Raw genomic sequence first — 26,226 nt, 5'->3', positions numbered from 1 at the left:
CTCGTCGCGAATGATTCTGAGCGGCTCTGCCTGGCTCTGTTGCTTTTTGGCTTTGGTCGAAGGACTGTCGGAGCAATTGCGTCCCTGGTCGGAGCGAGCTGTCTCCACTGTGTCCCCTCGGTGGGCAAGCAGGAAGAAACACGAAAGCATGTTTGCATTCAAACACGTCTCTTCCGGGGAACCCCCGTTCCCAGCCGCGGCTCTCCCACTAATTTTGGGGAGACCAAGGCTCAGGTTAATTGCATCGGGCCTCCTCTGGAGCCTCGGGCACTGAATGCCAACGGGGTGCTGGCAGCCAAGCCTCCGATCTCGGGGCAGGGCTTTCAGGGCAGGGCACACGTTGACCCCCCCCCTACTTTCAGCCAGCTAGGGTTCGTCACGCGGTAATGGTACAATGGTAAAGAATTTATCCTTGTGTTCGATTTCTGCTGTGGGTTTTGACTCCCTTCATACCGACCCATTAAAGTGAAAGAGGACGCAGTTCGCTCGCGTTGGATACAGCCGGTACTCCGGGCGGTCCCTCAGAGTCTTCCATCCGTATGACTCGGTGGACACGCTTTTGGGGTGATGCAGAGTATCATTGATCCCAGTGATACGATGTAGATACCCCCACCCTTGATCCTTAGGCGACCACCTAAGGTTGCTTCAACGCTTATGGGATCACAGGCGTCGGGATCCAAAGCAACCCCATCAGCACGTCTCTCCCTGTCCGTCCGAGTGCAGAGTGGGGCGCAGATCACGCAAACTGTGTTGATAAGCGGCGTTGGTCAGCCGCGGAAGCTGTAACGCTTAAGGCCCCCGGGTGGGGAAAACATTAGGCAACACTTCCCGCTGCACCAAACGCTACCCGGTCGGTGTTGTTTTGGGATCAGACCCCATAGTGTGGGATTATACCAAAACGCCCCAACCGGATTCCAAGGCTCCTTCCCCAGACCCCGGTACCATGAATTTGGCAAACCGGGCAAGGTGGGACAGCCGCGTTCCATGGGCTTCCTTGTCAATCGAAGACGACCCATTGCTTGAGCGCATTATTGTGCGTGCCCAGGACTCTGGAGACCTTGGAGGCAGAACGCACCAGCCTTCTAGACCAGGCGACATTTTTAGTGGTGGGCCACCGCACATCTACGTGCGACACCCCCCTAGTGTCACCTGGCTCTCTTGGCCGGGGCCACTACTGTGCTACGAGACGCGGCCTTAGACGCATGTGTTTTCGCCGACAAGCTGAGTCGGGCTACGTCCCTAACCTCAGTGACGCAGACTGGACATCCTCCACCCTCTTTGTTCAGGGAATGGTGGGTACAGTCTCGAAGCTTCGGAGTTCAAATGAACCAGAGGGTTCAGATCGAATCCGCTAGCCACAGTTGGCCCTGTCAAGGGCAAGCGGAGGGCACCCCAAGCACAAAAAACACAGAAAACACAACGCCCTAGGGCGTCGTCCGCTAGCCACAGTCAGCCAGGAGGCAAGCGCTAATACCCTTTCATGGGAGGGAAGAGTAGTGGCGCACCCCCAGGAGGGAAAGCGCCAGGTGGTGGCTCCTCACCCTCCCTGGGCAGACATCTACCCATCAGCGTAAGAAGCATGTTTGACGCTCACCTCTGCAACCAGGGGGGACAGGCATGTGTTTGGCGAGTGGCCAGGTCACAACTTAGTGACTACTTCAGGCCTTGGGGAACTCACCTCATGGGGGAAGGGAGCACCCCCTCCCCTCGCAACTGCCGAACCCATGGCCACATATCCCTGTCGTACACAGATTACGCCGGTGTAGTCCGGTTTGGAGACAGCGGGTGACCGATCTCTGGACCTTTCCAGGTGGTGACATCCTGTTACGGGATACTGCTGAAATCTCCATTTCCCCCGTCAGTGTCTCCCCTGTTGGGCACTGACAGGGGACTCAATCAGACAGGAAGTAGCAGTTTGCTGGGAAAAGGCGCCATACACAGGGTACATCAGCCGGAACTAAGTCCAGGCTTCTACCCAAATGTGTTCGTAGTACCAAATCTACAAGTGGCGGCGTCCAGTTCTGGACCTAGACAGACTGAATCAGTATGTGCTCCTTGATCGGTTCCACATGGAGACACCATTCAGGGTTCTCCTCTCCATCCACTGTTTCGACTGGCTAGCCCCACTAGACTTAAGCGGGGCCTACCTGCACATACCGATGCACCCAGCGAGTTGCCATCTCCTTCGAATTGCCCAGCTGGGCCAAGTATTCGAGTTTTTGGTGCCCCCCGTTCGGGTTAGGCACAGCGCCCTACGTGTTCACCCGAGTGATGAAACAGGTAGTGCTGCTGCTTCACCAGATGTCGGTACACCTCAATTCGTATCCAGACTACTGGTTACTAACAACCCGGGCAAGGGGTTAATAGCCAAACACGTCAGGCTAACACAGGGTTTACTTCACCAGTTTGGCTCGTTAGTAAATCGACAAGTCCCACCTCGACCCAACGCGCAGTTGGTGTCCCTGGGCATGGAGTTTTGACACAGAGGTAAGCTTGGCTTATCAAGCGTGTTGCTTAGCGCTAAGCAGCCTAGCCGAATGCCTAGTCAGCGTTTCCTCAGTGTCCCTCCGAGAACTAATGCGGATCATCGGAATGATGACCTCAGTTCAAAGGGTCGTTCCCCAGGCCGCACTACGCAGCAGCCCAGTATAACGCTTGTTATAACGCCGAGCTCTCCTATGCGAACTAGATAGACAGGTTTCGTTCTCGGACCAAGTGAAGGAAGCCCTGCCCTGGTGGTCGTCACTGGCCAACCTCGGACAGGGAGGCCCTTGGACCCGCTCGCCGCAGGTATGACTCTGGTAACAGATGCCTCCCCCCAGGGTTGGGGAGCGCGTCTATTGGACCAACAAGCCCAAGGATATGGCCCCCGCATTAGTTTCGGGACCACCATATCAACCGGCTCGAACTGAGAGCAGTGTACTTAGCACTACCACGCTTTCTACCCGTATTTCGAGACCACAGAGTCCTGCTCCGCACAGGCAACGCAGCGTTGGTCTCCTTCAAGAAGGAGGGGGGACGCCTTCCCGATCGTTGTCAGTCCTAGCGGAGCAAATCCTCCTTTGGTGCCTGGAATACAATGTGGAGCTAACCACACACCCCCTTCCAGGGGTGAGGAACAGTCTGGCGACGCCCTTTCAGGATGGCTCCGTCTCCAGCTGATACCCCAGTGGGTAGCCTCCAGGCTGTTTCGACTGTGGGACGGTCCAAAGTTGAACCGGTTTGCCGCACCCCGGAACGCCAAGCTCCCAACGTACGTAACACTCCTGCTGACTCCAGGAGCCTCGACCAGGGTCGCTTTGCTAACCCTGTGGACCCACTTAGTTGTGAACAAGACTAGCTGATTGTCCTATTATTAGCAGACTATTTACTGCTTTCCGAACGCCAAGACCCCATACAAGGGAGCCGCCCAACTGGGACTCGTCGGCTGTGTTGTCTGCTCTAAGCAGACCGCCCTTTGAGCCTCTCCAATCAGCATCACTCAAATTTTTGACGTGGAAAATAGTCTTACTACTGGCCCTCGCCTCAGGTAGGCGTCGGCCGGAGCTGGGGCATTGTCCTTCTCAGATGATGTACCGCCGTTATGGACAATCAAGTTGTGCTATCTTTGTGTTATGGCCCAGGCAGGCAGGATAGGCCAGCCTCCCCAACTTCCATAACCAGGTGGTTTACTGCAACTGTATTAGAGGTCTATAATCCTTTAACTTCCTCGACACAGAGCTTGCAGAGACACCAAGTACGAGCACATGAGGACTGTGCGATTGCTAATTTGCTAGTGCTAGCATCAGGCGCCCCCCTCGAGCACATATGGAGGGCAGGCTTCTGGAGAACGCAGAACGTCTTTATCAACTACCACCTGAGAGACACCGAATCCTTTGAAAAGGGTCTCTCTAGGTTGGGTCCCATCGTAGCGGCTTAGTCTTGGTTTGCTAACCCAGCCCGAACGACCGCTAGGGTCCCTGCGCATAGGCAATAAGTCAGTCCGGCATTTTATGCGGACAGATTTCTCTACCATCAGCACTCCCCTGGAAGCTCCCAGGTCCCGCTTTGCGGCCTATTTCCTCATGCAGAACTGTTTCGGTCTTTACTTCGAAAGCTTATTACCCCCCAGAATTGGGTTGGGGTCTAGCTTTCTCGGGCACACCGAACCCTGTCACCGTAGCAGCATTTTGGCTTCTTGCTCTGGGGACAGCACAGGCAAGGTAAGACCCCACCCTTTTTTGGGTCTTAACTAGGGTGTTGAGTTTGTTTTCATCCCGGACTGGGAAAAGACTTTCATCATTTTTTTCTTTTTGCTCAGAAAAACCCGCCACCTATCGGCGCCTGACTCTGCCTACAGTTCAAAATAGTCATTTTGACTGACCGGAGTCTATGGTGGGTAATTGAACGTAGTGAATTTAAGCGAGGGTTCTCTGAACCCACCTATTCACATAGTTCATACCCACCATAGACTCTGGATACCCCCCAACCACCCCACTCTTTCCGTAGCGTTGGTCTAAGTCCTCGAGGCGGAGAGAAAGGAACCAGTCAAAGTGATTGTACGGCTGCCTATGGCGCTGCCATGTGGCCTCGGTCACGTGGGTTTGTGACGTAAGGGGTAAAAGAATCTTGGGGTCATGGGGCTTCCCCTGACCTAGATTCTATCTCTCCGTCACTGGCAGAATCGCTGAGTAATGCCTACAGTTCAAAATAGTCATTTTGACTGACCGGAGTCTATGGTGAGTATGAACTATGTGAATAGGCGGGTTCGCAGGGTAAAGTACCGGGGGGTAAATGATTTACTGTATTAAGAGACTTCTTGTTAATTGGACTTCTTGTTAATTGCTGCATAGATATCAAATTATGACAGAAATTATGCAGGCTACTACAATACAGAATCTGAAGAAAGAAAGAGGAATTGAAACTGAAGCATCACCAAAAGGTCAGAGGAAAGGTGACTTATTAAAGGCTAGAAACCTTAAAAGATATATTAACCAGGTAATAGTCTCTGTCCATACAGAAATCAATAAATATGAATCTCCCTGTATACATGCAATGTCATCAGTGAAACCAGAAGGTGACATAAGGTGAAAATTTAACTGTGTTTGAACATATTTTTTGGGGGGGGATGGGAGGAAGTTTTATTGTACATGTACTTGAAATAACTGCCTATAGTATTATTAATATAGTGAGTCAGGCAAGTGATGATAGTGAAGTACAACCACAGAACAGTAGAATGTACAGTTCTGGCACCAGTTAGCTTATCCCATTTTTTATCTCTGCTCTCGACTTTAGACCTCTCTTAGATTTGTTTATTTCATGATGAAATCTTTTATTCTCTCATTTTGGTGAACATTTTTGTCATTTTGGTAAAAAGTGATATTTTCGACTTCTTGTTAAAAACTACAAATCTGATTGCTTTGATATTACATATATATGTACTATATGTATTTCTGGTAAAAAATGATATTTTCGACTTCTTGTTAAAAACTACAAATCTGATTGCTTTGATATTACATACATATGTACTATATGTATTTCTGGTAAAAAATGATATTTTTGACTTCTTGTTAAAAACTTTAAGTCCGATTGCTTTGATATTATATATATATACTGGTAGGTACTACAGGTAGACCTCTCTTAGATTTGTTCATTTTCTAATGATACTTCACTTGAAATGTGCATTGCTAACAGCGGAGCTATCTCAGCCGAGAAGCTGCTTGTCTATTCATTTCGTCATTAAGTGGAAGATTTCAGCATGTAATGTGTTAAGATTTCAATGTTGTTCTGTAGTGTACTGTTTCCAAGTCTCAGTGTGAGAAGCGAATTCGTCTGCTTGGTGGACCTGAATATCAGTTATATGGCCAGGACTCACCAACCCATGATACAAGCACTGAGTCTAAACAGAGACAGGTACTGACATTCTCTGAGATTATGGACAACCCACATGCCAGGAAATACTTTATGGCATTTTTAAAAAGAGAAAAGAGGAACAATCTACTTGGGTAAATAATATATATTTTAACCTTTCTATTTCAATCAATATATTTCAGGAAACATATATTGTACGGGTAATGTTTTTTTTTTAAAAACGGTAAATGTAAGAGCAAATGGCATGTTTAGCACATATTTACTCCCTGGGGCAGAAGAAATTGTATATTGATAGAAATTTATGGAAATTTTAAAAATTAATGTTACTATAACTTGTGAGTAATGCTTTATTTTAGTTTTTGGATTGCAGTTGAGAATCTGAAGTTTTTAAACAAGGTAAAGTCAACAATTTTTTTTTGAGAAAGAAATTCATGAAGCTGTTTGTTTGTTGCTAGGAATACTGATAGCATCTTGTTTACATATTGTAGGATGCTTATTTTATTTGTTTATTTTATTATTTTATTGGCTGACTGGTGGCCATTTTGTTTTAATGAATGGGCTTCTGGAGCCATATCTCTGACATGCTTTGACTGATTATGTTCAAATTTTATATATTCATTATACATCATGGTATAGATATATACATGTATTCAAATGGCTGATTTTGTTTTAATTAATGCTGTTCTAGAGCAATATCTCTCAATGTTAAACAATCATCATAATCATATTCCTGACATGATTATATTCCAGCCATATTACTATAAACAAAACTATGTATCTTAAATTCGATAACTAACTGGGACTGTGCCATGCATGGCTTGTTTTCAATATTTTGATAATTAAAATTTTACTTACGGTATTTTGACTTGCTGTTATATACATAAGTGCATGTGCTACTAATAGAGCATATATGGTATATTATGTATTCCCTATACCATATTTACTCTATTACAAGTCCATCTTAATGGAATTACATATAAACCAAAAATTAAATTTACTGTATGCTTGACCATTAAATATTATTTTAGCCATAGTCACACACAGTTATTTACATAATTGTAGTACAGCCACCATAATATATCAATTTTTTATACAAACCCATAGTGTATTATGGTATTAGGGTTTCTCCGCAAAACTTTAATCCAGCCAAAAAATAATATTATTCACAGTATTTTTATTGATTTTAGAAAGATCTTGCTCACCATGCTAGTGAGGCCTACCAAAGTTATGTTGCCATACCAAAACAGGTCAAACTTGAAAGGTCACATGTCAAAGGAATGGAAGCTTTTCTTGTAGGAAACAAGGTAATAAATACTAACAATATTTTCATAAATTATCTTTAATCTAATTAAGCACCTTTATTACAAATGTATTAGTATTTATTTATTTATTTATTTATTTATTTATTTATTTATTTATTTATTTATTTATTTATTTATTTATTTATTTATTTATTTATTTATTTATTTATTTATTTATTTATTTATTTATTTATTTATTTATTTATTTATTTATTTATTTATTTATTTATTTATTTATTTATTTATTTATTTATTTATTTATTTATTTATTTATTTATTTATTTATTTATTTATTTATTTATTTATTTATTTATTTATTTATTTATTTATTTATTTATTTATTTATTTATTTATTTATTTATTTATTTATTTATTTATTTATTTATTTATTTATTTATTTATTTATTTATTTATTTATTTATTTATTTATTTATTTATTTATTTATTTATTTATTTATTTATTTATTTATTTATTTATTTATTTATTTATTTATTTATTTATTTATTTATTTATTTATTTATTTATTTATTTATTTATTTATTTATTTATTTATTTATTTATTTATTTATTTATTTATTTATTTATTTATTTATTTATTTATTTATTTATTTATTTATTTATTTATTTATTTATTTATTTATTTATTTATTTATTTATTTATTTATTTATTTATTTATTTATTTATTTATTTATTTATTTATTTATTTATTTATTTATTTATTTATTTATTTATTTATTTATTTATTTATTTATTTATTTATTTATTTATTTATTTATTTATTTATTTATTTATTTATTTATTTATTTATTTATTTATTTATTTATTTATTTATTTATTTATTTATTTATTTATTTATTAAGAGTGTCACAATTTCAAATCAATAAACCAAGTTAAATTCAAATTTTGCATTTAAATTCTCATTACCCACCCACCATCTTAACATTTTATGGTGTTTTATTTGTAAGGGTGGTATCTGACAAATTTGCAGACTTTAACCTTTTTACAACCAGTTTCCTCTTTTCATCACAAATTCACAGAATAGTCTCGTTTATAGTCTGCACTTTCCTTCAGATTGGGACAAAAATAGCCAAATTTTTTGAAGTAAAAACTGAAAATTGACTAAAATGTTGTCTGTTGGCTCCAAAATTAAGGTTCATTTCTAGAAATATTGAAGAATAAATGAAAAAAAGTGCAGAAAAATTTGGGCCAGAAAGCCTGGTGGTGAAAAGGTTAAATTTCTAATACATTAATAACACAAAAAAAATTATCCCATACTGCTGCCATATGTAATATTTGCATATTGATTATTTGCATATTGATTATTTGCATATTGTACTAGTTACATATAAACTGAATAAAAAGAGACTCTCGGCTACTCTTAATGTTTATTGCGAATCATCTATGTCATCATTCTATAGTCATACAACTACAACTACTACATATTTACTGTTTGTAGGGTCCGGAGTCGTTCTTTGACGCTCACAAGGACATCTACAACTTATTAGATGAAGAGTTCTACCCATCTTTTATTGTCAGTGACTTTTATCTCCAGTACATGGGAAGTTTTGAAGAGTCAGAAGATGTTACCATGGATACCACATCAGACTATTCTGATAGAGGGGGTAGTTTACAGGTAAAAATTTGTGTCTCAACCAATGATGTACACTTTGCATTTTTTATCAGCATATTGTTCATAATTGTATTTTTTATGAATAAAATGTCAGGAGGAAGATTTTTCTGTGGATGAAACTGACAGTAATGAGAGCAGCAGCATAGCGGAGCAGACAAACTATGCTGTCAGTACACTGCAGATGTTGGATGAGAGACTAGCCAATAAAATACATACATGGCACAGTATCAAAAACTCACAGAGACCTGATTCTAAGGTAAAGAAAACATAGACATGTTTTTTCTTTTCAAACATGTCTATATTAAAATGTGAATTTATCAATTAATTATTGCTGATTGCTATCTTCTCTTGAATGAATGTATGTGGAGATATCTATTCTTGTACAAGTTTTGCACATTTCCTAACCATATATGGTAATATGGGTCAAAGATCTCAACCATATATGGTAATATGGGTCAAAGATCCCAACCATATATGGTAATATGGGACAAAGATCTCAACCATATATGGTAATATGGGACAAAGATCTCAACCATATATGGTAAAATGGGTCAGAGATCTCAATCATATATGGTAATATGGGACAAAGATCTCAACCATATATGGTAAAATGGGTCAGAGATCTCAACCATATATGGTAATATGGGACAAAGATCTCAACCATATATGGTAAAATGGGTCAGAAAGATCAACCATTCATTGTCATTGTTGTTTACATCTCTATATTTGGCGGTTTTGCAGATTTTACTGAAATTGGAACGTGACATAGAGGCTATGAGATTAGAACGACGTCAGTTGGAGTCGCACATTGACCGTACCGATATGTGGTGTGAATTTATGGGACAGTGGCAGGTTAACATCTGTAACGCAGAGGTGAGCAACTTGTGTGATGTAATAACATGTCATCCATGGTACAATATGTGAATAAAGTGATTGGGCAGATGATTGGTTGGTTGCCATTTATTAACTCAAATGTTTTAAAAGTTGTTTGTTGGTTAATTATTATATCTTTCATATGGCAAATCAATATAAACTGTGTGGTTCTATGGCCTCCTTTATCCACAACACCCTACCCACTACAGGAGATCAAACCAAGAATGTAAAATACATCAAAGGTAGCCCGAGAAGTAAAACAATAAGCCTTGTTTTAGAAGATGAACTTTCTCAGTGAAATTACTGAGAATCATTCCTCTCATTTTTGAGATGAAATGATAAGTATACACTGTATCAGTGCCATATTTGCTTATTAAGGATACTGGATACACTAAAAAGCTTAAATATGTCAGTCATGTCATAATTATGGTATATCACATACTCTGTATACACATGCCTTCATTTTTGTTATCATTCATTAGGTGATACAAGAACAGGATAAAGTTGTCCCTTATTACGTTATTGTTGTACACCTGAATGAAACCACAACACAGGAAGTCTACCAATCTACCACTGGATGGGTTGTGTCCCATCAACTCAAGGACTTTTATAACCTGCATGAAAGACTTAAAGAGGTAAAAAAAAATGTCATGCTGCAAAATAATTTAAGTGATGAATCAAAAAAATATTGAAATTGTTCAACTTGGCTGGCATTCAGGTATTACACCACAAATAGAATTGTATCAATACTCTGCAAGGCATGCTTGTTTTGTTGAATGTGATATCAGAAAACTAACCCTTAGATTTGTGAGTGGAAATTTAATGGTTTTAAAGCGGTGCACTGACATGTTTAGATGGTGTGTTCAATTGGGTCTTCTTTTATAATATGTACCAGTGTGGTTGAATTAATTTTATTTCAGTAACTTTCAACTCATGTGATACTCCTTAATTTTTTTTCAAAGACTTACCCTGATTGGATATCAAAGCCTAACATGTAATTGGCAAGCCAATCATAGAGCATCTTTCAATCATTCTGTGTTGACACTTTGAGCACCATTGTCAGCTTTTGGCACCATTTACAATATGATTTTGTGTAGTCTGCTCCTTCCTACTTGGAATATTGAGAAAAATTTACAGACCTTTTGATAAAAAATGAAAAGCAATATATGTAACTGTCTGTGTGACTCAAAATAGTGATGTAATTTACTAAATGTGTAGCATGTTGAACCCCGTCACCTTGTCAATCATGTCTCACTTCTACTTGTTAAATTAAGGTAGAAGCCTACTCATGATTACAATTACTCATGATTTATTCATTTTCCAGTAAATTGTACTTCTAGGCAATATAAAAATATTGACTTAATAAACAAAGTTGGGGGTCACCAGCTTAATTAATGCCATATCTCAAAATATAGCCTAGTGACATAGGCTGAACAAATCATATATTGGTAATGATGGAGTACCGGTACTTTTTGTTGTGCTGAATTATTTCAAAAATCTTGGTTTTAAAAAGTGTCAATAAATATATATTTTTTTCTTTAACATTGTGCTCTATGGAATTTTTTAAAAATATTAGGAAAGATTTCTCAAAATATGCAGAATGCTATTTCATGGTTCCATGAGACACTAGCGTCACTATTTTACATAATGAACCATTGAACATTGTCATGTGATTTATGACCAACTTTCTCAAAAGTTATTAGTAGGCTTCTACATTAATACACTCTGATGCATTGTGTTGTCATTGTTGCAGTGTTGTAGTTGGTTACATCGCATAGAACTACCTCAAGTCAGTAAAAGTCCATTCAAATCATCAATTGACAAAGAATTTCTGGAGAAATCCAAGAAACAGTTGTCAGATTACCTCATAGTAAGTATTCTCTGTGTAATTTGTTATTATCAAAATGATGAAAATATTTTATTTATTGCATCAACAATAATAAAAGAAATCAGCGTCACAGGGGCCCAAGCTTTCGAACATATATTCCAAAAATAATGAGGTCAAATGATACACATGATACACAATTGGTTAGTTTGAATGATTAGTACCATGAAGTCGAAATGCAGTTGGTTCCATATATATGTTTGAGATATAAAGGTTATGCCTATTAATGAGTTCACATGACCATATATGGTCATCTGTTATTTTAATCAAATCTCTTGTTCAATGTTGTCATAATAACATAGGATTCATCTTCCTAACTGCAACAGTGTTTGAGATATGACAGTTATGCATATTAATGAGCTCACATGACCATATGAGGTCATCTTTTATTTTAGTAAAATCTCTTGTTTAACATCATCATAATAACACAGGTTTCATCTTCCTACTTGCAACAGTGCTTGAGATATGACAGTTATGCATATTAATGAGCTCCCATGACCATATATGGTCATCTGTTATTTTAATCAAATCTCTTGTTTAACATCATCATAATAACACAGGTTTCATCTTCCTACTAGCAACAGTGCTTGAGATATAACAGTTATGCATATTAATGAGGTTAGAAGCCCCCACCCCATGGGTGCCCGGTCACGTGCCCTAGCAGTGTGCTATCGGGGCAAAATGATGTATCTGATGACACAAATGCACATACAAAATTTGAAAGAAATCAGACTAATACAAAACATGTAGTTGCATAATTTCTATTTTCACAAAATCCAAGATGGCGGCTAAACCACGTGACTTATCGAAAATATATTATTTTTCTCTTATGGAGCAATGTTCAGGCATGTTATATTCAAAATCAGCAGTTAATTGGTTGAATCACCTCTGAGAAACAAATGCCCAAACGTTTGGTCAATTTTGCCTAAAATCCAAGATGGCGGCCAAACCATGTGACTGATCTGAAATCTTTTTTAGGTTTCTGAAAGAGATTGATATAGAGATGCTATGCAGCAATATTGATAACTACTTCCTGTTTAGAAGAAACCCAAAATGGCGGCCAAACCATGTGACCAATCATAATAATTTTTTCAAACCTAAATCTGCTTCATATATCGAAGCTAAGTACTAAATATGAGAGCATTTTACTTGGCGGTTCTGAAGAAGAAGATTTTTAAGTTTTTTTGCCGTTTTTAGGAAAAACAAAATGACGGGAAAAGTCACGTGACCGCTAAAGTTTTTATTGCTGATATCTATTATACATGAGTTGTACTATATACCATAAAAAAAATCTAGACGCCTAGACCCTCAGAAAGAAGAAGAAAAAACCGGACAGGCTTGGGCCCCTAATTATTTTACTTTGATGTTGTTGTGGTAGATTATTTTCAATATGGCAGAGGAGTTGAAGTATTCAGTAATGCATGTTATTCAGTTTTTGTAGCATTAAGTTATGTGCTTTGTCATTGCAGTCGGTTCTTGCTGATGAAAGTCTGCGTTATAGTGAAGCATTGTATTCATTTCTGATACCAAGTCCTAGCACAGAAACAGTCAAAAAGACACCAAGGTAAGCCACATAACTAATCTGTTTCTACCGTCCACAATGGCGTGACTGACCAGTCACTGAACATCTCTATTACCAAGGGTGTCACAATGTAGACCATTGAGAATTAGCATAATGGTACCTCAGATATATGTACCTTCAGAACAGCAAGATATACCAAAAAATCTGATCACATAACACTTGTCTAGTTTTGAAAAGTCCACACGGGTTGAAAGTTGAGTATCGCATCAAGTTCAAAATCTTCGGGGTCATTGCCCTGATTATTTATTTGAGCTCTTCAGTATTCATGTTTCATGACAAGACAATTCTAAACCACTGAAAACATTTGACTCAGTCATGTCATCTCACTTGCAAGACGTATTTAAAAAAAGATGTCAAAAATGTTTTGTGTATATATTTTGTTTTGTGTATATATTTGTTTGACTTTTTCTATAAAGCACTCCAAGACATAATGTTCTAAAAATATAAAAATGATAGAACTTGCATTTGAAAAAATGACATTCAATGTCAGTTTCTGTTGCCTGGCACACACATTTTTGAAAAAAAAATAAAATAAAAAAAACTACAATGAGTCAACCAAATCAGGGGTGCTTTCAAAGTAAAGAATGTAAACTTGTGTTTTGATTCACTGGCCATTTCAAAGGATGTACCGTACATTTTATTATGTTTTTATATGTATTCAGACTCCCTTTAAATACCTACCATTCTCAGCCATGTGCTGCTCATCTCTATGATGTGTAGAAAGGAAATCAATACAATAAACCACATGAATAAAACTAGTGAGTCCATCATGTACGGATCTTGCAGTGTTCAAGTACAGAAAATACTGACTTTAAATACGAAACTTCATCTTATTGTTTGCAGTAAAGAGGAGAGAAAACCTGCCTTCTCCTTGGCAACTATATTCAAGAATCTCCCCGGTGATTTCTTCTCCCAGCAAGATAGTGAAGATAAAGAGGAGGAGGAGGGTGATGAAGAAAGGTGAATCTTGTTGCCTAGCAACTATTAAATTCCTTAATCAGATCATCTTCTATTTCTTACTAATTATTACTAAAAATGTTTGCTGTTTGTGTGATTTTTGATATTGCTGTATTCAGTTAAGTTGTATGACCAAATGAATATTTTTATTTATTTATTTATTTATTTATTTATTGTAATGTATTTATTTATTGTACTATATTGTTTTTCTACAGTGCTCCAGATAGACGTGATTCTATAGCGGAGCCTCTGTACGCTCTGATTGGTGAAATCTTTGAACTGAAAGGTGTCTTTAAGTGGTTGAGAAAAACTTTAATAGTATTTGTGCAAGTAACATTTGGAGGTACAATAAACAAGTGAGTGTTTCACTGATTTGTAAATAGCTCCTGCTACCCATATCTGAAATACACATCAGAAAAGCTATTGTTAATGTCGCTATTGTTAATTGTTCTCTTGAATAACAAAACTTTTGGAAATTATGATCACTGATGTTATGGGAGTGGCATTATCTTGAAAATTCTCATTGATCACAATTCTGAAGTTGGCTTGATTCGGATTTATATCCATTTTCAGGTTTACATTTGAGTGACTAAAAGTATTTTGCTTGTTTTTTTTTGTGCTAAAATTTGACAGACAAATTCGTGAGGGTGTCGACTGGGTCGTGTCTGAACCAATGTTGATCTACTACATTAATTATTTCCGTGATGCCATGTGGCCAAATGGAGAACCAGCTCTGCCATTATCTGTCAGAAGTGAGGATGACAAGATAACAACGAAGTTAAAAGCCAGACTGAAATTACTAAAAAATATACCAGGTGAGTTTATGACTGGAAGACATCTACTCAGATCTATAGGCAGCTGTGCAAATAGATGGGCACTTCTAATTTTCTAAATATCGTGGAATTTTTCTAATTTTAAAATTTCCAAACAAATTCTACTTTTTTTTCAGTGTTTTTATTGAAAAATTCTGATTTAAAACATTTAAAAGGAAATTTGTTCTGTGCACAATTTTTAAATCGTGCATTCGATGGTCAGAAACTTAAATATGTGTTGCTGGACCTTGAATCTGTTGCTTTCACATGCAAGACGAAGAAGGGAAGTGATTAAACAATGCAAGTGCCCTCAACATTATATACAATATTTTCTCTTGTTTTTAAATGTCTGATAAAAAAAATCTTCATTTAATAAATAATTTCCATTGTAACTCATTTGTAATTTATACTTTATATATAGATGCTATGCAGAATCTGCTCGGTAAGAGAAATAGTAAATTGGGAGCTATAAAGATTTTTAATGCATTTCAAGATGTGAGAACAAACAAACATCTATTTTATGTAAGTATAAACTCTGGACAGTTTTGATGAGTAATCTAGAATTTGTGCTTGGGGCATGCCTCCAATTTATATTTACATATTTTGAGCCACCGTAACACTCAGGGGAAATTTCATCATTTGAGTAACTTTTCTTTTAATATCATACATTTTGTCACTTGGAAGTATCCCTCTGAATGTTGGTTTATTGATTTATTTCAGAATTAGATCAAAGATGGCCGACTGGCAGCCATCTTGTTTTTTAAAAATGTCGTATTTTGGACATGCTTTGTCAGTTTTCATTCAAATTTAGTACATAGATCATACATGTTAGGGTACATGTCCCCGACCGTTCGTGAGTTCCTAAGTCTGTCCGTCCGTGTGTCCATCCGTCCGTGCGTCAGTATGTCCAGAGTCATATTTCAGAATCCTGTGGACCGATTCCGTTCATTCTTTGCATGTGCCTAGTACCTTATGTGGGACATATGCACATGCAGTGGTTTAGCGATTTGATTCAAAATGGCCAACTGGCAGCCATGTTGTATTTTGGACATGCTTTGTCAGTTGTCATTCAAACTTGGTACATAAATTATACATGTTAGGATACATGTTCATGATGATTTATTTCGCAATTGGATCAAAGATGGTCGACTGGCAGGCATCTTGTTTTTGTTTTTTTATGCGGTATCTTGGACGTACTCTGTCAGTTTTCATTCAAATTTGGCACATACATGTACTTCATACATGTTAGGATACATGTCCATGACAATTTGTTTCAAAATCTGGTCAAGGATGGCCGATTGACAGCCATCTGACTTTTTGGCCTTACTACTATATTTCCACAATTTATGTATCATTTTCATTCGTATTTGGCACATACATCATACATATCAGTGTGTTTCATAATCAGATCAAAGATGGCCGAATAACGGCTGTTTTTATTTTTGGCCATATTACTACTACATGGAACACGTGTTTTGATGTAAATATACAATCTGTTGTATACGCCACTTGGAACTCAAGTTTCAAGGACACGCTCGCGACAACCCCTCCACTTTAATATGACAAGCACAAAGAGAACTTAACGGGGACTGTGTCATTTTCAATGACTTGTTATTGTTATTTTTGATGGAAGTGAACATCAATAGTTTAACTCAACCATGAATGTGGGCTTTATTTCATCTCCTTTAATAACAGCAGCAAGCAAATGACTGGTTAAATCGGGGGAGTCGTCAGCTGCGCATAGCGTGTCACTGTTCACACATGAGCCTTTGCATGTGTTGTTATCGTCGCTTGGAACTCAATTCTCGCGTGTGCGCAGGTGAACCCTCCTGCTTCAAAGTATGTGCATACTCTGTAAACAAATGCGGCGTTGTTTGTTTCAGAACTGTCTAAGCCAGTTTGATGTCTATATAATTATCTCCACAGGTGTTATTCGAGTTGGTACTCTTGGAAGTGTGCCCGGAACTGAAAGATCCCAAACTGCTGAAAAAGGTACAAGAGGACCAGAGACAGACACGACAACAACATAAAACAAAAATGACCATGGCAATGGCAATGTAGTCACTGATGACACCTCTGTATGTGTGGAAATAGAACTAGAAAAAAATTCCCCATGTCAAAAGAGTCTTACTCCAAGAATGTGTCTGAATAAAAAGGTTCTCTCATTTCAGTTCGCTCTTATGTATATGAATATAGTTTTATAATCGAGAATATATCTTCAAATGTGAGAAATGTAGAGTTTAGCCAAAAAGCAAACAGAATTGCCCATGCAGAATTTGCTGGCAGAAATGTGGTCACGAAATGTGAAACTATTGTCTGGGGAGCTATGAAGGTCATGTATATGGTCTGTGATCTAAAATACAGAAAGAAATATAAGTTGTTTACATCATATATTTATTGTAAAGTATGGTACAGAAAGACTGATATGCTATAAGACCAATTGACAAGTGTTGGATATAAATATTATATATACATACTGACATGTATTTGTAATAAAGAGAGCATGTCTTGGAACAACAAAATTGTATTTCTACTAGATATCTTGTAAAATATACAATAAAGAATTTCATCTGTTTCTGTCTGTTTGTATATGTAATGTAATGTAAACATGACATTCACTACAGTTTAAAAAGCAATTGTGATGTCATCATACCACAGAATATGCTTTAATCTAAAAATAAAATTATCATTGTTGTACATTATGAGAATTCCTTAAAAATATCAACTTTTTGAAAGACGGTGGTGTTGATGAACAGAAGAAAATGACTAGACCAAAGACACTGGTCATATTGCAATACCATGCCAAAAATTAAGGCAAGTCTGCTTTCATTGTGTTCGGAAGTTTCAATGTGAGTAGACCACCGATCGTCATGAGTGAGGAGACGGATAATATGGGCACTGCACAGTGGGTATTCATAAATGCTCCAAAAACAACATTCCCCAGGATGGCTCCCATTCTGTTAGCCAGTGACTGTACAGATATTGCAGTGGACCTGGAAAAAAAAACAAGTTAATAAAAACTGATTAATTGTAATACATTTCAGACAATATATTTAATCGGAAATTCACAGATTGAACACTGGGGGCGCTGCTCAATAATTATATCATTGTTGAACACATCAACTACACTAATTGTATTAAAAAGCTTATGAATTTACAAATCATCATTCAGTCTATCCTCATTCATTTCGTTGTGATCTCTAATGTGTAAACAATCTGTCTGTCCTGAAAAACAATTCGTTTGCATTTTTAAAGTATTTAAACCTGTTCGATAAGTTTGGAATTGTGTGTTGTCCGTCTAGTATTATGTACTTTAATTGCAATACACAAGCTCATTGAATATCAATCAACCAATACAATCACTTATTGTACAAAAACATAGTTGCTGTACTATAAAATATCTTATTTTCGCTATTTTTGACTCCCATGTTCGAAGCACAAAATGGGAGTCTTTGCAGTTAGTGTGTGTGTGTATGTGTGTATGTGTGTCCGACTGTTCCACTGCTATCTCAAGAACCATACATCGGTTTTTGATGAAACTTGGTGCATAGATGCTCTGGGCCAATGCGCAGATTTGATTAGGTTTTGGTAAAAATCCATGCTCGTTAATTAGCTAATTTTTAGCTGTTCTATGACTGTTCCACTGATATCTAAAGAACCACTCATTGAATTTTGATGAAACTTGGTACATAGATGCTCTGAACATATGCGCAGATTTGATTAGTTTTTGGTAATAATCCGTGGATACTAATTACCTAATTTGCATAATGATTAGTCAATTTTCGGTTTTTCCACTGATATCTCAAGTACTAATCATCACATTTCAATGAAACTTGGTACATAGATGTCATATGACACTGCTCAGACCTGATAGTTTTTATGGTAATATTAGTACATATAATTACCTAATTTGCATAATTAATTAATTTTCAGCTTTTGATATAAGTAGTGAGCATTACATTTCAATGAAACTTGGTACTTACATACTCAAGGACTATGCAGAGATTGATTGTTTCGGATAAATATTTGTGCATATTAATTACCTAATTTGCATAATTAGTTAATTTTCAGCTTTTCCATGGGTATCTCAAGTACTAATCATCGCATTTCAATGAAACTTGGTACATATATCCTCAGTGTTCTCCACAATCCAAAATAGCTGGTGGGCGGCCTAATTAGCATAAATTTGCATATTAATTTGCATGTCATTTACATACATCTTTCTAGCATTTATGTCATGAAATGCAATACACACTAAGTTATTTACTATTCTCTTTTTAATTTAATTGAAACATGTTACAATTTTTTGAAATACGAACAGATTGGTCACTATTAATATTTACGAAATGCAAAAAGTTTGAAATCGGTGATTTATACGTTCGCAAATTATTCTGCATTCAAGAAATGCAATTCGAGTAACCACAAGAGCAAGTACGAGTTATAATGTAGAAAATATACGAGGTGATTTGTTCCCGACGCCAAAACAGACGATTTGTCAAAATAAAACTCATAACATTTTTTATTTGTGGCATCAGTACTCACCCGTGCCAACGGACGGTAAGATGCATTTACGCATGTACGGTCACGATACGTTGCGTTTTCACACGTTGTTTTGGGATTCAAGAAAAATGCTAGCAATCGGCAAAATAAAAGAATCTGCTATGTTCTCGAAAGATTAGACATAAAAAATGGATAAATGAAAAAAGTACGTGGAAAAGATAACTAAAATATTATTCAATTACAAATACTCGCGGTAAACTAATCCGGCAGCCTTGTTTGATGTTTATTACCGCTTTCCAAATTCAGTACACGAACACCCAGAATGCGCTGCTCCTCTATGCAACTTAGATACTAAATCGTTACAGCGCCAACACCGGTGGGTGGCCGACGGTCGTTGAATGGGGTAGGTCAAAAGGTCACCAGTTTGCCTTCTCCATGCTGTTTTCACGATGAAAATCGAGCGAACGTTGTAAATACGGCTAGAATTTAAATTTTTGTTCGAGTTTACGTGCAATATGCTAATATATTTGTTTATTTTCTGTGCATATACATTTCGTTCGTATTTAATTCTTTCTTTCGTGATTGGAAGACGATTATTAAAAATACAGCTGTAAATTGAAACCACTGTAGTTGCGTATTGTGAGCAATAAGTGGCAACAATGTCGGGCGACGATGAATTCAGGCGATTGACACATTGCCATGAATACACTTGATAACTGCTTGCAGACTTCCTGTGGTCATTGTTTATGTTTGGACTCTTGAAACAATAGCAAAATAAAGGGTTGGGCAACTACTCTTTTGTTTAGGCTTGGGAAGAACAATGCAAGCTTTTTACAAATAATTTCAGCTGGATGTACGTTGGTGGGCGGGTGTTGAGAGTTACTAGGCGGCCGTAAAACTTGATGGGCGGGCCGCCCACCTAAAACCCCTTGTGGAGAACACTGATCCTTTAGGACTATGCAGAGACCTGATTAGTTTCAGGGTAAATAATTGTGCATATTAATCACCTAATTTGCATAATTAACCAATTTCCAACTTTCACACTGATATCTCAGGTACTAATCATCACATATCAATGAATGTTTATACATGGATGCTGTAGGACAATAGACAGACCTGGATAATTGTGGGTTAAAATCTGTACATATTAATTACCCAATTTGCATAATTAACCAATTTTAAGCTTTCACACTGATATCTAAAGTACTAATTTCCATTTTAATGAAATTTAGTACAAAGATGCTCTAGGACAATGTACAAACCTACCGGTAATTAGTTTGGGGTAAAACTCTGTTCATATTATTTCCCTAATTAGCATAATAATTCATAATTTTTTGGTTCTAATCACATTTCAATTAAACTTGGTACATAGAGTTTTTGTTACATTGCGCAGACCTCATTAGTTTTACAATCAAATATGTTCATGTTAATTTTCTGATTTGCATACTAGTAATAAGTTTTCAGCTAAGTAATTTCAAATTATATTTAATGTGTCTCCAATACTCTCAGCACATGGGAGTTCTTTCTAAGCTTTCTTTGATTTCTGAAGAGATGATTCACTAATAATAAAATCCAGTGAATATACTTTTTTTTTTCTCCCTTATATTTTACATTCAATTCCAAATCAGTGAAAATAAATTTCATAAAAAAAACACCAAAAAAGTCTTTCCAGCGAAATAAAGTAGCTATGCAGTGTAACTATTATAGCAGCCATGTCGTGGAAGTTCTGATTAAAAATATATTGGTAATATCCTTGTTACCGGTATTTATGATACTCTTTACAAAGTGAAATGTACTATGAAGTTATTAAGAGGATACTGCAAACAGCGAGAGTATAGACCGACGTGCAGTGGAGGTTGATGCAACCATGTACTGTCTGAGTAATAACATTATTATCTTATTTTGGAAATGCCAAAATCCAAAACGTTTAGAACAGATTTAGCGAACTTCTTTGTGTGGGTCCACTCAAACCCTGGGGGCAGCAATGTTTCTTTTTATTATTAGAGGACTCCTATGCACGTAATCGTTCCATATTTTGAATTCATGTTTTCTAATATGGTAGGATGAAAATATACCCAGTGAAAATACCACAAAATTATGGCACACTGTAACTTTTGGCGTTATGGTGACAAGATGTAAAATAATGCATATTATCTAATCGTGGCTTCACTAACAAAATTAATATTATATTTCAAGTTTGAATACAGGAGTTTTAGTCCATACCTCATATTTGTCGGATACGCTTCTGGACTGATAACATTGAGTACTGCCCATGATATGACAGAAACACCACCAAATATACAAGACATTGCAATCACTTCAGCTTTACTACTTAAAAACCATATGAAGAACACACTGGCGCCAGATAACAGTAAACTACCACCTAGGGATCAATGCAAAAAATACATGTAGTCGCACAATATACAATTAAAAAAAAATTTCTTGGAATAAAAACTTCAGAATATTCTGTTTAGCAACAAGACATATAACATACCATGTATGCTCTATGTCGCATACGACTTATTTACCACTCCCATGTCACTGAGAATGTTCTAGAACCGTACTGTGTCTGGGTGGAATATTCTAGATTTTGTTTAGAAACTGGTTGAATGGGCAATAGAACACTAGGAGGCAATAGAAGGTAATGGAACATTCTAGAAATTTATAGTAAATTCTAGACTCATTATGTATGCTGATGTAATGGTCTATTTATAGACAGTGTGGGTATGTATAGGGGAGTTGTTCAGCACTGAGTTCAGATCGGAGACACTCTACCTTTGGTTGGGGGTGGGGGGGTATTATTAGCTTACATAAAAGACATATGTGTGTATGGTCATGATGCAATTCCTCATCCTTTTGTTATTATTATGATTCTTCATTACTCAAGTGATTTCTTCTCATTTTAACTGCTGGACTGAATATACGGTAATATTCTTATGGAATTGGGTAGAACTAAACATTCATACTTCAGACATAAATCACCTACTCAGATAGTCCAAAAAGAATTCTTTATATAAATTTCTATTATTATTACTACATGTCTATGAACAAGGGAATTTGGATGGATATAACAACACAGATGGACACCAAATATTAAAGGGAATGTACTTACTTAGTAAAACTTTTCTGCCCAACCTGTCCACTGTGAGGACTGCAAAGAGGTTTCCAGGGATGTTAGACGCAGCCGTAATGAAAGACGATCGATAAACGGACATTTCAGAATTTTGTTTGTTGATAGTGACGTCTGGAGGCAGCTGTGAACAAGCAGAGCCGCCAGACTGTTCCACTCTCAGGAACAGCTCAGGAAACCACATCCACAAACCATAATATCTGAAATTACAGAGAAGGTAATTATAATTTTTGTCATAATGCTTAGACTGGCAATACAGTCAACAGAAGTTGTCTGTTGGTAAAAACAGAGAACTGGTTTTAGAGACACCATGTGAGCTGTGCAATGAACAGACCAACTCGGGTTCTTGTTCGTTTTTTAGAATAACTAACTGTAGGATATTTCAATCTTCTTCTTGAAAACCACCCTATGTTATAAGTACATTTGGTGATGATATAGTCAACTTTTTTATGGAATATTTTAGTAATTTTGGCTTGACTTCATGAAATCTATTATATGGTTAGAACATTTTGGATAAGTATGAGTTCATCAAAGACTATAAATATGATATCATGCTTACTATGTATGCACACTGCTTCGTATTTTTAGCTTTTAGGGAACATTTTTTATTAATTTGGTCCAAAACTGATGTAAAATTGAAATTACAAAAATTATTTTGTTTGACCTCCAAGTGACAGGCCAATTTTGGTTGTTTTCTCATCAGTCAAGGTAGAGCCAAAAAATTACAATGTAATTAAACTCACCCAAATGAAAGTGTAAATACTATCGCCATGAGATTTACTATCACACCCAAATATGGTGGCTGGAACAGTTTCTTTGTACCAGCAAAACTATGTGAAAAGTTTTGTTTTAATTGTGTCCATTCAATTTTCTGACCTACGGCTTCCAGTTGGGTTGTTTTTCTTGCCAGCTGAGACGGACATAAGGATTTTACCTAAACACAATGAGAAAAAACAGTTATTGATTAGACAGGAGTTGGGCTGTCAAATGTACAGTCTAATTGGCTGAGCTACATCACATGTTCTATGTTGCTTGGATGTGCATTCTATGATGGAATTAACATGTTTTGCCTGAATCCAGCGTTCTGATTGGCTGAAGTAAAGTCTTGTATCTAGCAATCTGATTGGCTAAAGCAAGGTTTTGTATCTGGCACGCTTATACTAATTATTATTATTACCTAAAAAAATAAAATTATGAATTTTTGAGAAAACCTCCACAAGGAAATAGTGTGTTCTTTGCATCATAGCATTCAAATTGAACGCATGACATCAACAATACATACGTTTTTAAACTTGTTTGCTTGGATTATGTACAGAAAGAGTATCATTAATTTCACCAGAAATAAGTTGAATTATATTGTCATCTACGTGCAAGTTCTATAATATGAAATGTACTGTGGAATACTTTATTTTCGCTGGAATTAATTTTCGCTGAAAAGGCTTTTTGAGCATTTTGTATGGAATTTATTTTCACTGATTTTTGATGAGTTTAATGTGAAATCTAGGAAAAAAAGTATATTCGCTGGATTTTATTTTCATGGAATCATCACTTCAGCGAAAATAGCGAAAATAAATTCCAAGCGAAAATAAAGTATTCTACAGTATTCGAATGTAAATTCATGCAAATACAACTACATCTTATTATGCCTCTTAATAACTGTCAACATTCCCCCAGGGTTTTTATTTCTGTGAGAATAAAAAACAAACTTCAAAGGCAAGTGTAAAATGTCATAGACATTTCATAGATGCCATCATTGTTTTGTTTTTTTCTTACAGGGAAATAAACAGTTTATGTCTGAGAGATTGTTGATGATAAAATACAATCCAGGAAAAGGCATTGAGAAAATTGGAAACAGCTGTTTTGTGGTGTATTTCACATGCAACTATGTTACCGGTATAATTAGTTTATATATTGTATACTAGTCATATTTGGAAACTGATTTTATTCTGATTATTTATAGCAATTTAGTCTGACTACTGAGATTAATGCTGTACTACAAATACAGAGAGATAAACTCAGATTATATATTTATTTATAAATAAATAAATAAATACCACTAGAGTGTGCATTTGTAGCTATTAAAGTATAAAGTGATAATAAAACAGTTTTATATTCACTCAACTTTTGAGAGTGAATAGAAAACCCGCACTGTATTTCTAACATGACCAAGTCGTTTCCACCAATCAGATAGCAGAATTCATGATCTCAGAAAAGATTTTCTTAATGCAGGGTGTTTAATTTAGAATTTGGTCGAGTTGTTCCAGCAATCAAGTATCGTAACAAGATTCATGAAATGCGAGTCATCATTGTGAAGACACATGGAACTGCCTAGAACTTTGTTCTGTATTTTGATTTGTAGCGAAAGTCGCATTAATTTGTCAATTTCGCCATACAAAATCAGCACTGACATTAACAATAACAGCATCTGCAGTGGCAAACTTAATACAATATAGTGGAAATCAAAAATCGCCAGGGATACACTCAACTGACACGGTAGCAATGTTAGAAGTTATTACCATAAACCATTTTCTACATGGTTCTGTTGTCACTCATCCAACCTACACATAAAACGATTCACTCACTCACAGCTAGAAGGAACACTCACAGGATAATCTTCTTTCCTTTTATTTCTATTGCTGATAATGTACATTTTTCTCAAGACATTATGTGCATGGGTTTCTTGGCCATTCTGTAAATAAGAAATGTTTCCAAAATGAAAGAATGAAATTTGTTAAAGGGAGACAATAATACTGCAATTGTGCGAGTTCATCACAGTAATTAATCACAGTCATTCTTGAGGCGATTGCTAAATAAAATTGAAGGGAAAAATGACTAGTACATGTACACTACAGCTCTTGCTATTTTACAAGTGAAGCATTGTGGTATTCCCATCATGCATCTCACTCGTTATGTACTGATGGCGTTGTGAAAGAGTAAAGAATATTGCAGATTCACTGTTACATGGATTTTGTTGTTTTTTTTTCTTCTGGAGGATGAAGCATTATATATGCCATTAACTGGAGCACATTGTGAATTGTCACAAAGTGTAGCAATTCCCAGCTCTTTGATATCAAGTTGTCATAGAGACAACTAAAAGATGAAATACTTGTGATGCTATCCTGTTCACATTAAAGTTTGAATTAGTACATTAGTCACTCGCGTTTTACCCACGAATTTCACAACACTTCCTTGTTAAAATAATAACATAAGAACGTTCCCTGTCATACACGGCAAGGTTGAATGCGCAAAGTCAGTGTGTGATTGAGAACTGTCTTTCAAAACTTTCCTACTCTCCCCTAATACTAGAGTAACCTAATATTATCCTTGATTCATTTGTTACCTCAAGTAAAAACTTTGGACTTTCCGGAAGCAGAAAAAAGACAAATGAAGACATAAAACTTGGTATGGTACAGACAACAACGAACAGCCTCCAGCTTGCAAATTGAAATTTCTCGGAATAATATCCAAGGTATGAGTGTGGAATGATGAGAAACGCCATCCCCGCTGTCAACACATTCCCAAAGATCCAGAACATAGATAAGGCTGCCAACATTGAACCACGATGATTCTTGGGTTGAAATTCGATAAAATACGAACATAGTACTGGCATTGTTCCACCAACTCTGAAAAAAAATTCAAACAAAGCATCATAGATCTGTAATTAATATGAAGAACGAGAAATCCTAGCAATCCAACATATCTTA

General features: G+C 36.6%; 2 protein-coding genes across 2 annotated transcripts in view; one reads left to right on the top strand and one right to left on the bottom strand.

Moving 5' to 3' along the window:
- LOC100375867 (sorting nexin-25-like) overlaps positions 1-17,467 on the top strand; it is a 26,554-nt gene extending 9,087 nt beyond the window's left edge. The window contains exons 9-23 of the mRNA XM_006816478.3: positions 4,833-4,977; positions 5,773-5,984; positions 6,207-6,246; positions 7,038-7,154; positions 8,610-8,786; positions 8,878-9,039; positions 9,525-9,656; positions 10,139-10,291; positions 11,410-11,526; positions 13,011-13,105; positions 13,967-14,083; positions 14,296-14,436; positions 14,714-14,895; positions 15,314-15,414; positions 16,819-17,467. Of these exons, the coding sequence (XP_006816541.3) occupies positions 4,833-4,977; positions 5,773-5,984; positions 6,207-6,246; positions 7,038-7,154; positions 8,610-8,786; positions 8,878-9,039; positions 9,525-9,656; positions 10,139-10,291; positions 11,410-11,526; positions 13,011-13,105; positions 13,967-14,083; positions 14,296-14,436; positions 14,714-14,895; positions 15,314-15,414; positions 16,819-16,953 (2,026 nt within the window). The 3' untranslated portion in view covers positions 16,954-17,467. The remainder of the gene's footprint in view (positions 1-4,832; positions 4,978-5,772; positions 5,985-6,206; positions 6,247-7,037; positions 7,155-8,609; positions 8,787-8,877; positions 9,040-9,524; positions 9,657-10,138; positions 10,292-11,409; positions 11,527-13,010; positions 13,106-13,966; positions 14,084-14,295; positions 14,437-14,713; positions 14,896-15,313; positions 15,415-16,818) is intronic.
- LOC102805298 (synaptic vesicle glycoprotein 2A-like) lies at positions 17,266-26,226 on the bottom strand. The gene is made up of 6 exons (XM_085497810.1): positions 25,863-26,226; positions 25,128-25,211; positions 23,266-23,456; positions 22,505-22,722; positions 21,616-21,775; positions 17,266-17,885 (listed from the first exon to the last, which is right to left on the bottom strand). The coding sequence occupies exons 1-6, from the start codon at positions 26,130-26,132 to the stop codon at positions 17,702-17,704; spliced, it is 1,107 nt and encodes a 368-aa protein (XP_085353936.1). The 5' UTR covers positions 26,133-26,226; the 3' UTR covers positions 17,266-17,701.

This window comes from Saccoglossus kowalevskii, chromosome 4 (assembly GCF_978046115.1).
Source record: "Saccoglossus kowalevskii chromosome 4, keSacKowa6.1, whole genome shotgun sequence".
NCBI lineage: Eukaryota > Metazoa > Hemichordata > Enteropneusta > Harrimaniidae > Saccoglossus > Saccoglossus kowalevskii.
The sequence above is the reverse complement of the archived record's forward strand: the minus strand, read 5'-3'. Positions and strand labels throughout refer to the sequence as shown.

Coding starts and splice junctions, on each gene's coding strand:
- LOC102805298 (XM_085497810.1), bottom strand. CDS start 26,132: ATGCCAGTACTATGTTCGTATTTTATCGAATTTCAACCCAAGAATCAT. Junction 23,457..25,127: donor AAAGGAAAGAAGATTATCCT/GTGAGTGTTCCT, acceptor CATTGTGTTTAG/GTAAAATCCTTATGTCCGTC. Junction 21,776..22,504: donor GGGCAGAAAAGTTTTACTAA/GTAAGTACATTC, acceptor ATTGATCCCTAG/GTGGTAGTTTACTGTTATCT.